At 23.2% G+C, this 17,839-nt stretch overlaps 1 protein-coding gene across 1 annotated transcript in view; it reads left to right on the forward strand.

Annotated features, from left to right (window-relative positions):
* The first annotated feature begins 5,394 nt into the window (after positions 1-5,394).
* The window catches only part of kibra (WW and C2 domain containing protein kibra), a 78,436-nt gene continuing 65,991 nt past the window's right edge, over positions 5,395-17,839 (forward strand). The window contains exons 1-2 of the mRNA XM_011505250.1: positions 5,395-5,860; positions 7,601-7,741. Of these exons, the coding sequence (XP_011503552.1) occupies positions 7,614-7,741 (128 nt within the window). The 5' untranslated portion in view covers positions 5,395-5,860; positions 7,601-7,613. The remainder of the gene's footprint in view (positions 5,861-7,600; positions 7,742-17,839) is intronic.

The raw sequence follows: 17,839 nt of genomic DNA on the forward strand, positions 1-17,839 counted from the left end.
ACCACTCTACCTCATAATTTATTATCTTTTGCATTTATACCGTGACCTACTAAGTTTAATATTATTATGTACAGTCTCTTTTTATCGTCTATAAGAATCTAATATAAAATGAGTAATGAAATAAAAAAAATGAGTCGATGTTTTGCAGTATAAGTAGAAAACTTCAAATTTTTTCGTTAACACATGTAATATCCAGATTCATCTTTGTTAATTAATTCAAAGTGATTTAATTGCTTTAGTATATGTTAATTTATATATATATATATATATATATATCAATTCGTTGATCAATTTTAAAAATTTGTTTGATATTAGGTTCTCTATTAATTATTCTCAACTACATCGTTAATATTTCATTTTAAAGAGGCCGTAAAAATCTTATATAATTTATTGATAATAAAAATAAATATTGAATATAGGTAAATATTCTATATATGCATCAACATGTTAAGCAAGATCAACTTCTTAAGTAACACAAATTAAATGAAAATTTTATGAGCATACATTAGAATTACCTAAATGCACAGTATCTGCAGTTATTAGAAACATTATTCTTAGATTGATCCTATCCTAGTAAAAATTGGTAAAAATGCTGTGAAGAAAATAACTTACCTTAAAAAATTTACATTGAATAGAATTAAAATCGTAATTCAATACAATTCATAAATCTAAAAATGTTAAAAAAATAATTCTTTTATGTATTTAACATTCAAACGAAAACTAACAATAATCTCAAGAATTATGAAAAGAATTTTTATATGTCTATTTCTATTTATATTTTTTATTTATTAAATAGATTCGTATACTAAGATTTTAACTAAAAACTTTTTGTTGTACATATACTTACGCAATGATACCATTAAATTAAATATGAACCTACCGTTGTTGATGTATAAAGAGGAACATTTAGTATTATATTATATTCTTAATGACTATATAAAATTTAAAATGACGTTTATATACTAAAAACTGATATCACCTATCATTATTAAAATTCTATAAAATTATCGTAAATAATTTGATATTTTCTCTTGTACCACCAATCATTACTGTGTAAAATATAGGGTTACTTGTACATGTTATAATACATTAACATATTTAATAATAAATAAATAATAAAAATAAATAAATTTTACCAATATTAATAAAATAAAGAAATAATATAAAAATAAGTATTTATTAGTATTATATTAAGTAAAAACATTATTCATATAATTATATTGATTTTCTTTACCTATTAAAACTTATTTTAATAGAAATTTGGACATTAAAGAATGGTGAGTCTTTCACGATATATTTTTAATTTATTTACCTATGTGAATAGTTACTATTATTTTATATTTTTACTGAAATATGACACTATTAATATGTTTATGTAAAAAATTTAGATCCATAAAAACTTTTTATTTTTATGTAAAGATTTTTTGTTTGTACTGTTAAAATGTATTTTTATTAATTTTGAAATCCTTTTTTTAATATATAATTATATACATACTGTAAATGAAAAGATGTGTATTAATTTAATTATGGTTTTATTTATTTATATTTTTAAATTTCACACAAATTTAATATTAAACCAAAGCTATACATTTTTATGAATCTATTTCGAATAATTTCTAAATTAAATAAAGTACAAAGTAATATTAAAATTTCAACTGTATATTAGTAAATTGAATGCCAACAAAGTAATTAATCTTCGCGATTATGCAACTGAATTGGAATAATATATATTCTTGAATTCTTTTCAAGAAAGCTAAGTTTTGAAATACAATATAAAAAATTAAAAATAATTGTGACATACACATTAATAAAAATATTTCAATTAGTATAGTGTCATAAGTAAACCAAAATTCTTGCGTTTGAACTATTAGCGTTCAAATTTATATTTTGTGATCCTAAAGTAATCATAACAAATAGCTTTATTCCTGAAATTCTTTCAATTTCATTATACAATATGCACTGTAACAGATACAAAATTACACCAAAATGCAAACGATTTATAATCATTCTTGAAAAAGATCGCTTGAAGATTATATTCACCTGATAATAATATGAATCAGAAAATTACTAATGAGTTTTTAAATAAAATTTTTATTAAGACTCACAAGTATTTACTTATTTAAAAAATTCCTTATTACTAATCAATTTAAGTTTGTAAATAAATTGATCAAGCAAAATAATTTTATTAATAAGGAAATTGATTTTATGTTTATTTGCAATAGGTATAATAACATATTTTTATTTAAATAATGAATAAATTATACAAACTTTTTTAAATGAAGAAATAAAAAAATTGCAGAATGAATATAAATTTTTATACTATTTTTATATTTATTTCAATAAGTTTTATTTTTGATTCTAACAATAAATATCGATAACAATTTTATATTATAACAATTTAAAAATGTTTCAAATATCCAAAATTATCTATTAGTGTATGAACTGAAGCAACTAAGAAACATTAAATCTCATTTAATTAATTAAATTATTTTATTACAGTCCAATTATAATTTGATTAAAATTAATTTATATAAACTATTTTTAGTATAAGCTAAATTTAAATGAACATTGTATAATTTAAGTTTTGTTGACTATTGGATTTCTTTTTAATTACAAAAATTTAATATGAAAATATCTAAATAATACATATCTCATAAAAAAACATTATTTAAATTGCAAGTTTTTAACTAGGAAATCATAAAGAAAAATTAGAAGCATTAAAACCTAAAATTTATAATTATTTAAATAAATAATAAATTATATAAATAACAAAAATTTTATTCCAAACTTAATTTCACTGAAAAATTCGAGAAAATTAAATGATTAAAAATTAAATAAATTATTAATTAATAACAGAAAAATTAGGTTTTTTTAGAGAATTTAACAAATAATGCAACCTTTTTTTTATGTATACATTTAGTTTTGTTGTAGATACTTATTTAATATATATCTTTTTTATTCAAATTTGTACCTGTATAAGTCAACCAAATATATTTAAAAATATTAAGATGTTGAAAAACAATGTCAATTTTTTCATACTTTTCTACAAAATAACATTAATAAATGAATAAATCATTAATAAATAAATATAATTGAAGAATAAAAATTTACATATCTTTTTTATAAAATTATTACTTGTAGATGATAAATTAAAATTTATAATTTTAGTACAGGCTTTTTAAGTAAAGATTTCTTAATTTTTCACCTTATTAAATAAATTAAAAAGTTTCTGAAGTTATTTATTACTATATATTTTCTATACGTATTTGAGTTGAAACCGACAACTTGTAGTAAAAACAATCTTATATTCTGATTTGACATTTCGTTCAAATCATTTCATTCAACATAATTATTATAATTGTAACAAAACAAGAATGATCCAATTATCAATTTTCATAATTAAAATTTATGTATTTAATGACATTCACGAGATATAATAATTAGAATTGTATTTATGAACTGTCGCCTGTGCATTTCTACACCTCTCTATAGTTAGGCACAATAATTTACTGATACATTAGACGCAGTTTAGTGTTTCCGGTATGTCTTTTCATCCTTTTCCAACTCATTCTCATTTCCCTTGTCATCTTAATTATTAAAACCGTTAGCCTAGAAACACCTCTTTAAAAATATGAACAGGTGGCGCCATTTGTTCGTTTCGCGGTAAATATGCGCTGGGCTTTTTCATCGATTGCCCTTCGCTCCCTTTCTCGTTGTATTTCTGTCATTCTTTTTGTCTGATTCTCTTCCTTTAAAGCGTGTTTCAGCAAACTCGACAGTGCAAATACTGCAATACTTATAAAGTTCGGTCACAGATTATATATACATAACAATAAAAAATGAGAGAAAGAATTAAAACCTCGAGAGTCACATAACATAAAAAGAGTGCATTCTGGCAAATAGCTATCATCTTTCATTTAGTAAAAGTTGAATGTGAAAGCGCACACGCAAACTCTGTCCCCACCACTGAGAATTCAAGCAGCACCTAACCTAAAAAGAAGAAAAGAAAACACGAAGACACGCACTTGAAAGAAGGTGCTCGTACAACCTGACCAGCAAGCCTAAATTACGCGCATGCGCAAACGTGGAAGACGAAGGGTGTGTAAGTATACTATGTATACGCAGGAGAAATGCGTTCCCTTCGATTCACGGGATAAAAAGTATGTGCTGTATGGCTAGTCGTAACGCGTTTAATGCCTTTTGCGTATAATGCGCGCGCGAGAGCGAGAAGGAATTGTGAGAGAGGAAGAGAGAGAAAAATGACGGAGGCAGCGACAGCAGCAGCAGCACACGAAGGCTCAGTAGCAGTCAGTAGCGGTAGCAAGTAGTACGGGAAACAAATTGCGTGAAAGTGATAACGGAACGAAACACTTCATATTTCTAAACTTTGATTTTTTTGTTAATATCTGAGTGTATGCAGATATTTTTAGTGCGTAAGGTTTAAAAGCAGCCATATACGCTCGATGGTAGTTGTGACTAATTTGCCGACGAAAATTAGCATCACTGGTAGGATATCGCCTCGAACAAATATCGCTTCAGTATTAAACTTTTCATAACGTAATAAGAGAAAGATAAACCGAGAGTAAGAGAGGGAGGTGATAAAGAAAGCCACTACTATCTCACATAATAAATGAAACTCTCAGTTCTTGGATTTACAAGCCCTACAAAGTGCCGAATGGGAACGGCGGAGATGACGCGCGTTAAGGTGTCTCCACGATAATACACGCGTGAAACTCACTCGCTCGGTAAGGCAAGTTCGAGACAGTCGAAAGAGGCGGGCATGTTTAAATATAGAAACTCGCTGCGGTAGAATTGTTAAGTCAAAAATTTCGTAAGTGTGCTTTTTCGGTTATTTTTTATGATTTTCATCTTTTGTAGCTTGAGAAGGAACGAAAGAGCTTAAGAATTCCGTGCGAAAGTGTCGTTAAAAAGGAAACTGTACGACTGTGTTAAGCAATGTGAAACCAGTTTCTTTCTTTGCTCTCTCGAAATTTTACCTGTTTTTTTTTTAAAGTCAGTCTATATAACGATAATAAACGAGTTATGAGGCATCTTTTATCAGCCTAAAATCAACGAGTTTTTTTAAAAGAAAATTACAAACTAAAGAAATGATCACGGTACGTAGTCATGGATACTCCTGAGCATGAGATATTTTGAAAGAAAAGGTCTATAATTTATGAAAAATGTATAATAAAACAATAAAAAAAGAAAACACATTATAGATCGTACTGCCGAGCTAGACACGCGCGGATGCGCGAGAAAGATAATTAAACGAAATAAAGATCAACCTGAGGAGGATAGGTTCTTATTTTTCTGGAAACTCATTTTCTGAGTGGTGAAGTGTAGTGTTGTTCTGATAAATTTTCGAAAATAAGGAGAAAAACGAATTAAAGAAAAAAGAAGTTTGTTAAGTGCAGTGCTCAATACGTGTACATACGTATAATTAATTATTTTATCATAGGTAAACATTTATTGTTTTTTGTGATAAAAAGAATGAACTTCGCAGCTGCTTTTTCTTGTTTACACAAGAAGAGATAGCATTAGCAGTTTTTTTCTCTTACCTATACGTATACGTAAAAAATTCATCAAAAAAGAAAGAAGAAAAAAGAAAGAGAAAAAAAGAGAGAGAGTGAATAAACGTTTGCATATATGTACAAAGAATATCACAGGAGACTTAGAGAGCCGCTTTGCTAGCAGCAACTATACTCACTATCATGTTAACAGTGGAATTCCACTCAAGAGGAATCTGAAGGCGGGGACTCTGACGTCACTCCGCTCATGATAATGAGGTATTCATGATGGCGGACGTACTTACGAGAGAGAGAGAGAAATTCACGTATATCTCCCTTCGCGTGAGTGCGTGAGTTTTACATACAACTATCTATTTCTGGGCCTACTTTTTCATCGCCCCCAATTTTTTTCCGACATTACAAATCTATCCAATTCAATTCTTTACCAATTTTTATTTATAAATATTTTTTTCAGACGATTTTATTATTCGATTTTCATTTATCGTTAATTCTGCTCGAAAAAACTTCGTGATAACAATACGTAACTTTATTCATTATTTATTTAATCGCTACTCAATTTATACTCTCTTATTCAGAAATCATATCATTTATACTGTATATTATTCCTAATAACAATGTTTCGGTGAAAATAAAATTTTTTTTTAATTTAACAAAACTTCATATCATTGTTTGATCTTTTGTAAATTATAAATGTATGATTATCAAGATAGAATAAAGATATTTCTTGTTATTAAGCAAGATTTCACTACATTTAAAACAGAGAAAAATGAATTTATACCGTTTAAATATCGTTAATTTTTATAAGAATTAAGATTAAGATGTATATTGAGCGATTATATTAAAATTTGAATTTATTAATCATGCATGCATTCTTTTATTGTTAAATAAAAAACAAGGATAAACAAAAAAAAAAGTAAAAATGTTTTCAAAATTATTTATTCGGAACTCTAATTAGTTGTTGCTTTATTCATCAATTGCGAAATGTTTAATCAATATAATTATTGTATACATACCTTACGTATTATGTTCTTATATATTGATTGATAAATTCTTAGCAATATTCATAAAAAGCTATTATTTAAATATAAGGAATTTAGATATTTATACTGGCGGTTCGCTAAAATTTAATTAAATGTTTATTATTTTACTTTTTGTAACTGATAATTCATTAACATTAATAAATATTAGAAAGCAATTAAAAAAATATCTTTTTAGGTTCATTTAGAAAAATTAATTGATTCGAACAGACTGAGCTGAATTTTTTAATTGGCAGATAAAATGTACAAAAAATTTGTCTCAAAAACATTGATAGAATTTATGCAGTATACATATATTTAATTTATATTAAATATTTTTTATTGATTGAAATATATTTAATAATTTATCATCTATTTACGTATATGTAGTCAAATTTTGATGGATTTAATTAACAAAAAATTAATTTAATAAATAAAATGAGATTTTCAATTGAATTCTGTAGTTAATTAAAAATTTTCTATGTAGAAATAAAAATAATTGTTGTAAGTATTCTAAAATTTACTTCATTCATTTATTTATAAATTATATTTCGAATAATGTTAATGCATTATCAAAAATAAAACTTCATACTGTGGTATTAAAAAATGAAAATACGCAATTTAATTACATTGAACGATTTATATAGCAAAGAAATTACAAAAATAGAAGAAAACAATTGCTTAATATTTCTTTACTTTTAAGATTATACTTATATTATGTATATTCGATAAACGTGATTGAAAGATCTGCGGTGATTATCCCAATACAATAAAAAATAAATGAGATAAATTCGATCATTATAGTAGTATAGTTTCTCATGGAGTGCGATAAAAGTTTTTCGCTAAAAGAATTGTAATATATTAAAATAATCGCGTATACATTGAAAAAAATTTTCAAAATGGAGCTTCGACTGTGCATGTGACTGCGTGAATGCCGTAGTGCTGCTTTTTTTGATTGTGGCGTGTGGGTGCGTGCAAGTGGAGGGGAATGCGTGAACGCGCTATGGAATGTGCAAATGCCGGTCAAGTGATTGTTGCTTTCGATGAATTTAGAGCGCAGTGAAATATGCCAAGGAGACGTAATGGGGAGATACCACTTCCGGAAGGGTGGGATGTCGCGCAGGACTACGATGGAAAGATGTACTTTATTGACCATAACACAAGGAAAACGACGTGGATCGATCCTCGTGACAGGTTTGTGCAATATATTGTTTAACTTAATTACATTAATAAATCTTATTTTATCCTCTTTCCATATTTTAATTTTACTCAATTTATAGATATTTAGTGTTGTTTCTTACGCCTAATAACCTACATTAATTACGTTATTTGATTTTACCTGTGAAAGTTTATTTATAAATACCATGTTTTACAACTCAAAACATAAAATTTCAATAGGCCTACATTTTATTTTTTATTGGAAAATATAAATTGTTTAAACATCTAGTTGACATAACAAAAATGGAATTAATTTTCTTTTTCCTTTTATTACTTCCAATAAACTTATCATACATTTCAGACATATCACAAATTCCCTCCCTTTTTCTGGCTTTAACACTTACATGCGTATGTATATTAAGACTTGTATTTAATTACAGACAAATAAGTGTTCATGCTTTTTAAATACTTTTTAGTAAAAAAACAAAATTATATAAAAAATATATAAATTTTCAAGGTTAAAGATAAAAAATACTTATTTTAGTTTATTAGTTATTAAAAACAACAATTTCAAACGATTTAACTTTATAGATAGTAGTTTTTATAAAAGAATATTGAACATAATCAAATTCTTCTTTCGAGAATGCATAATTCCAATAAATGTTTTTCAATCGTTTTAGTCTATATCATTTTAATGGGTTTAATTTAATGCTCATATTATCTTACATTAAATATTATACATTAAATATTAATATTTGAATTAAACATATCGTTAGCAAAATTTATAAGTATATGCGTAATCGGATAAAAATGATTTTATTTACGGACATAATATTTGTTTAAAAATTTTTATTAAAAAATAATTAATTATTTGTCAAAATTTCTATCGATAAGCTGAATTAGATTTTATTATTAAAATAAATCACAAATAATATCAAATAAAAGAAAAAATGTATGTATAACATTGTACTTTGTATTTTACTTATTAATTATATGAATAAACTTAAAGTCATTTTAAATCAGAAAATAAAGTTTCTTTGATTAATAATCGTTAATGTTGTTATTTACCTATTTACCAGAAATTTAAAATATGAAGATTTGTAATGTTATTTTATTGATAGATATTTACTTATTTATTTTGTATTTTAAACTTTTTATTTAATTATAAAAAAAAATAAAATGAAAAAATCAATAATGAAATATTGGAAAATACGCATTAATTTTATGGCAATATAAAACTGTGGAACTATAGAAAGTTATTAGAAAAAGACTAATGAACCCAATTAATCTATATTTGAAACAATTTTAAAATAAGTATTAATTTCTAAGATATTTTAGGACTACAATACATCAATGTTAAAATATAAAGTTCAAATTTCATTATCCAAATGACTAATAAAGTTTTTAAAAGATTTCGAGATGAAATTGTTTATTATTTTTTGACAATCTTGTTTCGCCACATAAAAATGATAAAAAACGAAATATTTGTAAATTATTTATTTAGGATTATTAATACGATTAACCTATTTTAATTATAAATAAAGTTAAATAAATTTCTATTTTTATTGTAAAAGAAATTTATAAACAAAAAAATTTATTTCTTTTACAAAATGTACCATTTTTCTACTTTTTCACTTTTGTACAAAACTATTTTTAAATTTTATAAATAAAGTTCTTTTAACACCAAGAATTTTATAAAAATTAGTGTTGGCTATTATACTCTAAGCAACTCATTGTAAAATATGTTGTTTTAAAGACAAAAAATTTTAATTTAATAATGTAAATATTAATTAATTGAATCCGAGTTATTTTTTTTTTAAATAAAATATTATCAAGAATAAGTTGTAATATGAAATTTTGGAATTGGTATGAAACATCATTTTCTTATATTTTATTCTTATATTTTTTATTTTTTTGTTTTTATGTACTGGTTTAACAATTTATAATTTAGTGTATAAACTAAAAAAATCTGATCAAAGTTATTTAATTTTTACTGTCGATAATTATTGAAGATTAAAGAATCATTTTTGAATGTACAATATAATGTACAACTTATAATGATTATGAGAAGTTACTTTTAGAATGTAAAGATGTTGTTTTTATATTTGACTGAATTAGTTAAGTATGAAAAATTTAATCTTTTTTTATAATATTAATAATTATGATTTAATATAATTGAAATTTTGTATATTACTCAATTATAGTTGATTATTGATTGATATAATTGATTCATAAAGAAAAAAATACAAATGCCTTGAATTATCTATTGGAAATTTTGTATTGTATTATAGAGCTTTGGGATAATGTAACTTAAAACACATCTTATAAAGATATAAAATCTATGGAGAATGAGATATTTGTTACCATTTATAAATTTTAATGCTTAAATAGGTGCAATTGGATTGGATCATAACTTTAAAAATAAGCGTATGATAGAAAGTCGTAGTTTATCGATGTATTATAAATGCATACATTCACATTTGTATTTTTTCTGGTAGTGTCTAACTAATCGAATTTTTTTTAAATTAGCTATAAATATTAGTGTTTTTTTATTAACATTGAAAGTCAACTAGTTCGACATATCAGCGATTAAAAATTAAAATCTAAAAAACAAAGAAATAAAAAATAAAAGATTTGTATGGTACGAACTATGGACGATAAAACTCTCCCCTACTATTAATGATATTAATTTATCAATATTTCAGAACAAAAATATAGGTGGATATATACATACATTAGAGAAAGAGAGATAGACAAAAAAGAAATAAAAAATAAAGTAAAATACTTACAAAAAAGAAATAAAAAATAAAGTAAAATACTTACCGTATCCGTATTTTAGCATTCAGGATTGCGTTGAGCCTTTCGTTTTGAATGAATATTCCAAAACTATAACAATATATTAACATTGTAAGATGATATATTAGAATTATTTATGTAATTTAAACATTATAATCATATAATTATTCTTTGCCAGTTAGGTGATCACAAAAATGCATAAATATAGAAATATAGCATCGAAATTGCAATGTTATTCCACTTTATTTTCTTTTTGCATTTATATAAAAAAATATTTATAAATAATAATTTTTAATATTTTTAGAGGACCATTTAAAAATTTGAACAAAAATATTAATATATATATCTATTTTTAAAATCAATATAATATATTTATTTTTAATATTTTTATTACGAGTAAGTTAATAGGATATGTTAAAATAATTATTTGTACAAGATGAGTGCATATCTATAAATATACAGATAAATATTTGTTAAATAAAAAAAAATTATATTTAAATGTGGATATAACTAAAATAAGTTAACAATAAAATTATTATTGTTCACTTAATTATTAAGATTATATCTAGGATATTTAAAAATATATTTAAATAAAAAATATTGCAATTAGCTTATACTTAAATACATGTTTTTAAAATATCATTTTAAAATAATGCATTTATATAATTCAAAATTATTTAATATATTATTTTAAATAAATTGAACATTAGATCCATATTGTTCATTAATATACACATCACAATTACAATTATTTTGCAAAAATTTATCATTTAACAAAAAAATATGTAAAAATAATAATTAATATAAACATAGATCTTATAAAACACCATTTATTAAATTAATATAAAAATATGCTGTTTTGTTTGTTCAATAATAATACCGGATAATAATGTTTATATTTAAAATACTAGGGAATAATCAATTATTTAATTTTTCTATTTAAATAAAATAACAATAAAAATATTAAAGAGTGAAAAATCAAATTATTTATCTATAAATTTATGAATTATAAAATTTGCTACTATCGAAGTTTAATTGTTACATTAAGAAAATTTTAATTTATTTACAAATGGTTTTTTAATCTAATAATTTTTCTAAACGTTGATGCAATTATGTAATTATATACACACACACGCATTATATAACATGTACAAACCCAATTTATGTTTTTATAAATTTGTTTCATTGCCCACTTACATTTATGCACGTAATATTTGAAAAAAGCAATTGATTAATTAATTAATAATAACATATAAGATTTTTTTAATGTAAAAATAAATATTTTTCTGTAGATAAATAATAAATGAAGTCATAAATTATTTAATATAATGATAATTTCTTTCAATTACGTTTTATATTCAAGATTCCAAATATCCTTTACCATTTATATGACGATATTTTATTTATCTTTTAAAAATATATATTCAGACAACTATTATCTCTGAATCCGGCTGATAAATGCGTTGCTGATATCTTTCATAATATTATTAGATGCGATGTTATAGCGGGCTTCGAATACCTTTGATCTCATACTCTACATACTCGAATTCACTTACTTTATCTCATACAATGTATAGCTTATTACAAAGAGTACATATGAAATATTTACAATTTTTTTCAATGTCAAAGATAAGTAATTTGAATATATCCATATTATAAAATAAAATGCTAAGTTCAATACGTTTTGAAAACTACTAGTCAATTTTTCTTGTAAAGTATTTAAGTATAAATGTATAATATCGTCACACATTACTGTTCGAATATGGTAGTATTTTTTAATTATGTATCATTATAATGTATATATATATTTTTGAAAATATTGAACTTATAATAAACTATTAAAACATATTTAAGAAATTGTCGTACGTCGCTAAATATATAAATTTCGACGAAACTTGAAATTTTATTTTTAGTTTCAAATATGAAAATCGAGGTTAAAAGTAAAGTTTGCCTGTTTAGATATATTTAAATTTGTTTAATGTTTGCAAAATATCAATTTCAAAGAAATAGATAAAAATATGCTAAATATATTATAAATTTTATTACATTTTCTTAATAATTGTTGTATTACATATAGAAAAGTAAAACTTTTCTGTTTGTATTCAGCATTTTACAATAAAATAAATTTTATTATGACTTAAAAAGAGCATAAAAATTGATCATACGATATCATATATCTATAAGTAATTTGAGCCATTAATAGGTGCCAATCACAATATTTTATGATTAATTTCAACTAATAAATTTACGAATTAAGTATTTTATCGTTAAATTGTTACAAATTAAGAAGTTCGAAACACATCACATATCTTTTATCACTTGCAAATGCAAAATTTCAACAGAAACTTTTTGAATAACATTTGAATTATGATAAAAAAATGTAATTTAAGTCTCTGAAACGTATCAATTTCAGAATATATGGACAATAATTTAAAATCAATTTTTATTAAGTGCTCGTTCATCGAACGAACAGCCAAATCCACTATTTCGTACATGTAATCAAGCAAACATGGCTTAACGGGAATTCATGGACTCTCTCCAATTTTTATGTTTGCCGTGAATTTTCTGTAATGCACGTATGGACTTTAAAATATGTATGCGTTAGCGGAAAATTCTACGTATACTACAATGTAAGCTTTGCTCTAATTTCTCGGAACAACCATTCAATTATTCTAGAAAAACTAATGAACATTTATTAAATTATGGAAGAAAGGGAATTTTCCATCTAACGTTAAACACAACAAATATAACATTTTATTTAATATGCGAATTTACATGTAAACGTTTTCTAATTTGCGATGCATTATATAAATATTAACGTAAGTGAAAAATAATTAAATTGATATAATATTGAACTATTTATTGTAAACATTAATGAAAAAAAGTAATTGTAAAGATATCTTGACAACGCAATAGTGAGCTATTCTTTGAAAAAGCCATTATAAATGTATAAAATCATAAGATATGAACCTCAAAAAAAGATAAAAAAATCGATCCTAGTCATTACAATTATTAGTGTTTATAAGCTACTCTTATTCGTGGTATTTTAAGATCCAGTATGTTCAGTTTCTCAAAAGCAGATTTACTAATTTCATTACTACCATTCTTTAATTATAACGTAGATGTTTTACGACGGATATATTCGACGTCTTTATTAACACAGTTTACAACAGAACCCCTATTTTTACGAACAATGAAAATTAAGAATCGTATTTAAAGGAATAAACTGAATCAATGTACACGGATGATGTACTGATAAGAATACCTGAAATGTTGGCGTTGTGAATGAAAAGGATCTCATCAGTAGAAATTTAGTTTGATTACTTGATTAATAAAAATGACAGATAGTGATAAGTTTTTCACCAACACGAATACATGTACATATGTACATTCAAAGCAAAAAGAAACTCGTACATCTATTCTTTGATTAATTTAATAAAATAATAAATGTTTATGCATTCACGCGTCATGCTATTTTTAGTTAAGTAAATTTTTTTATCAGATTATTTATTCATTGAAAAAAGTTTATAATTACAAATAAAATTGTACGAATGTGACATTAATTCAATAACGAGCCTATTTTATACATTAACATATTTTTCAAATGTAATGTACAAAAATTATTAATTTTTACATTAAAATTACAATGATGTAAATAAATCTTTATCTAATAGATCTTTTACTTTAATTTATTGTAATATCGAAATTTAAACTACTAAATTTTGGAATCATCTTTTTGATAATTGGGAATTTAAATTATATTTATGTATAGTTTAACGAGTTTTTGTTTCCAGTTCCTAATATAAAGAATTTAATGTATTTGATATACAGAATATTTGAAATATTTAAATTATCTTCGTTATTATTAAATATTTTATTAATTATTCATTAACCATATAAAAATGGAAATAATTGAAACATTAATGTGTTATTAATCTGAAATGATTTAAAGTTTTTCTGTACGTAACCGCAGCAAATTCTTATATAAACTTTTGCAAAACATAAAACAATTTTTTACACTTCTAATATACGATCACGCCATATATTTATTGTACAAATTAATATTTCTTTTGATATGTTGAGAATGTTTACAAATATGTTTTATTTTTAAAAAATTATAATGTAAAATATAATAAGAACGTATTAAAGCATGTATATATTAAATAAGTATGTATTAAAAAATCTTTATTTAACAATTTAATAAATGACTGAGTGAATTACTATTTATTAGTTAATTACTATTATTGCACTTAATTATGCTCTGCAATTGGTAATTCCGACAAGTGTTGACATTCGTTTTCTCCGTTACTCTTTTTTTTTATATACATAATTTGACAATTGAATTAAAGGATGATCTTCAATTGCATAAGATTGATAAATAGTCGGTTACGGTCAATCTTATTTTTGCGTGTTTCAGAATCACAGTAGTTGACATCCTTTTGTTAGTTTCCTGACACCGGTGAAAGGAGCTACAAAAGCAAATAACCTATTTTATTCTAGAGAAACTTGCAGTATAATTCAAGACACTTATAAGTGCGTAGAATTATCTTTATTTCTTTTATTTCATTTGTATAAGAATATTGTATGCTTATTTTACGTATATGTTTTGTGAATAACCAATAAAACAAATATATATAAGATGAAAAGAACTCAATTATTTATTTACTTATCATTTATATTACTAATGAATTAGTCAAATATTCAGTTATCAAATACTCAAAAATTGTTTTGTTATAAGAATCAGTAATATAAGTAAGAATTTCATTAAAAATATTTATTCTAAAAAGTGGTGATGTAAATTAATACGCTTTTAAATCTAATGAATGTATATGAAATTAAATCGAATCAATTAAATAAACTCAACATAAATATAATTATGATATATAAATATAAATTATATTATGATATTTTTAGTCAATTAATTGTGAATAATGAATATTAGTTTTGATTTGTAAACTAGAATTAAAATTAATTAGTGATTTCTTATTTTTGAAAATGAACAAACTGATTCTGGTTATGCAACATGAATACCTTTTTGATAATTTGTTCGAATCGAAAATTTAATTAAAATTATCGTGTATGAAATTTCAAAGTTAATAGCTAATATTTTATAGAATTAATAGTGTATTTAGAGGTAAACCGTTAATTAACTCATGGTTTTATTTGTATTTTCAATATTTATGCATATTATAAATAAAAAATCAATTAGAGAAATATTGATATGTACCACATTCTATGCAAATATTTATAGATGTTAAAATTATTTCAAGTGTTTTTTACTTTTACAAATGTTTTTATTTTTTAGGTGTACAAATACTAATTGTTATATAGTTATTTTATTACTATCTTTATCTTATAGGAAGATAATATATTAATAAAAGAGAAGAATCATTAAAAGACGAAGATCATAAATATGATTTTTATTATATAAGTAATAAAATAATGAAAAATTACACACACACACACACACACACACTTATATATATATATATAAGTTATATATATATATATTAATATTATTAATATATTTATTTTACCGAAAAGTTACAAAATTCTAATGAGTTTTTACGCGCTTGTACATTACCGTATGTATGCATAGGTAGGAGACACATAACAATTATATAGGTACTACTGTTATGAATTGAAAAGTCCAACTAATTAATCTTTCAATTTCTATGTTATAATAATCGTAAACCGAGTGGCACAAAACTACTAGAAAAAAATTTAAATTATATATACAATACGTAAAAATAATTAAATTCTTTTGATACATAACAGCTTTGTGCACAATTACTTTTAAATTACCTAGCTTTGGACTATTGCTTACTCTACTCAACGACTAAAACAACATTCTACCAAAAATCTACATCATTTTATATATATTATGTTTATATTTTTATACTACAATTCTCATTTTGAATTTATTCTTCTTCTGCTACTATCTTAGCTGCTTCTTTTTCGTTGTTTTACTATTTTTTTATTGGAAATAAGGAATTAGTAATTTAATTCTATTATATTTTTCAAAAATAAAACTTCTAATATGATTGTAATGAATTTAAATATCAAATTTGTATGTTTAAAGTAATACTTTTAAAAATAGAGATCAGAAAAATCTTGCAAATGGATGTTCCATTCTTTTAAATAATTTTGCTATTTCAGTAGTTTTATACATTTGCGTCATTCTGACTTAAGCACATTTTAAGTATTATTTTTAAATGGAAAACGTGCAGACTTATTAGCAAAATATATTTTCTCATTATTTATTAATTATATATTGGTTCCTCAATACCTTTTCTTTCCATTTATTTTAAGTAAAAAAAAGTAAATAATTTTAAATAATTTTAATAAGCACTTTTATGATTAACTTGTATAGGTACATTATTATTTTTTCATTTTATAAAACAAATGCAATTTTGATTAAGTTATCGGTACACGTGCTGTTACTAAAAACTATATCAATATACTTAGATGGATATGAACATTTAAAAATAAGTACTAATAACATTTTCAATATTGAATTTTAAGATTTAGTAAAATATCTCTTATATTTGTATAATATTCTAAGATTTAAAAATTTCAACTATCAGTGATTTTAACTTTATACTTATTTTTAATTTCTTCATTTTAAATTGAATGTTTAATTATATACAATATTGTGAGTTTCACTATATGAATTAATGACATTAAGTATTTGAAATAATTTTCTATATTTTTATCGTATTTTTATTAAGAAATTGTTATTTTTTATATAAGTATTCCAAGTGCGCAATAATTATTAAAAAATATAAGTGTTTATATATTTATTTACGTAATACTATATATATATATACACACAAATATTTATTGGTTCATACTGTATATTTATTTATATTTTTATAATTTTTTAAAGATTTCTTTCCGCTCTCTGCATATACGTACATATATTTATGTGTGTGTGTGCGCGCGCGTGTGTTCTATTGTAGTTTTAATTATGGTTAGTAATTGGATAGATTCGATTTCATTTTTCTTGAATAGTGTTTCAATAAGTAAACTTCACGATAGGGAGAAAAAGACAGTAAAAGACAATGACAAGTGTGTTGTTTTTCAGAAGAAACCACAAGCCCGCCAAGTATTATCAATCATCAAAACAAAAAATTTGGTTACTCGTATAATAGCGAATTTTGGAAAAAATCATTATTTATCAGATTTTTAATATTTTACTCACATATTCTTTTATACACAGCAATTACAAAATATGTCAGTGTCACTGATACAAATTTCAAAGTTTAATAAATATTTGTAAAAGTTAAATAAATAATTATTTGTCTGCATTACTTCTAAAAAGAGAAATTTCATTAT

This window comes from Ceratosolen solmsi, unplaced genomic scaffold (assembly GCF_000503995.2).
Source record: "Ceratosolen solmsi marchali unplaced genomic scaffold, CerSol_1.0 scaffold5, whole genome shotgun sequence".
NCBI lineage: Eukaryota > Metazoa > Arthropoda > Insecta > Hymenoptera > Agaonidae > Ceratosolen > Ceratosolen solmsi.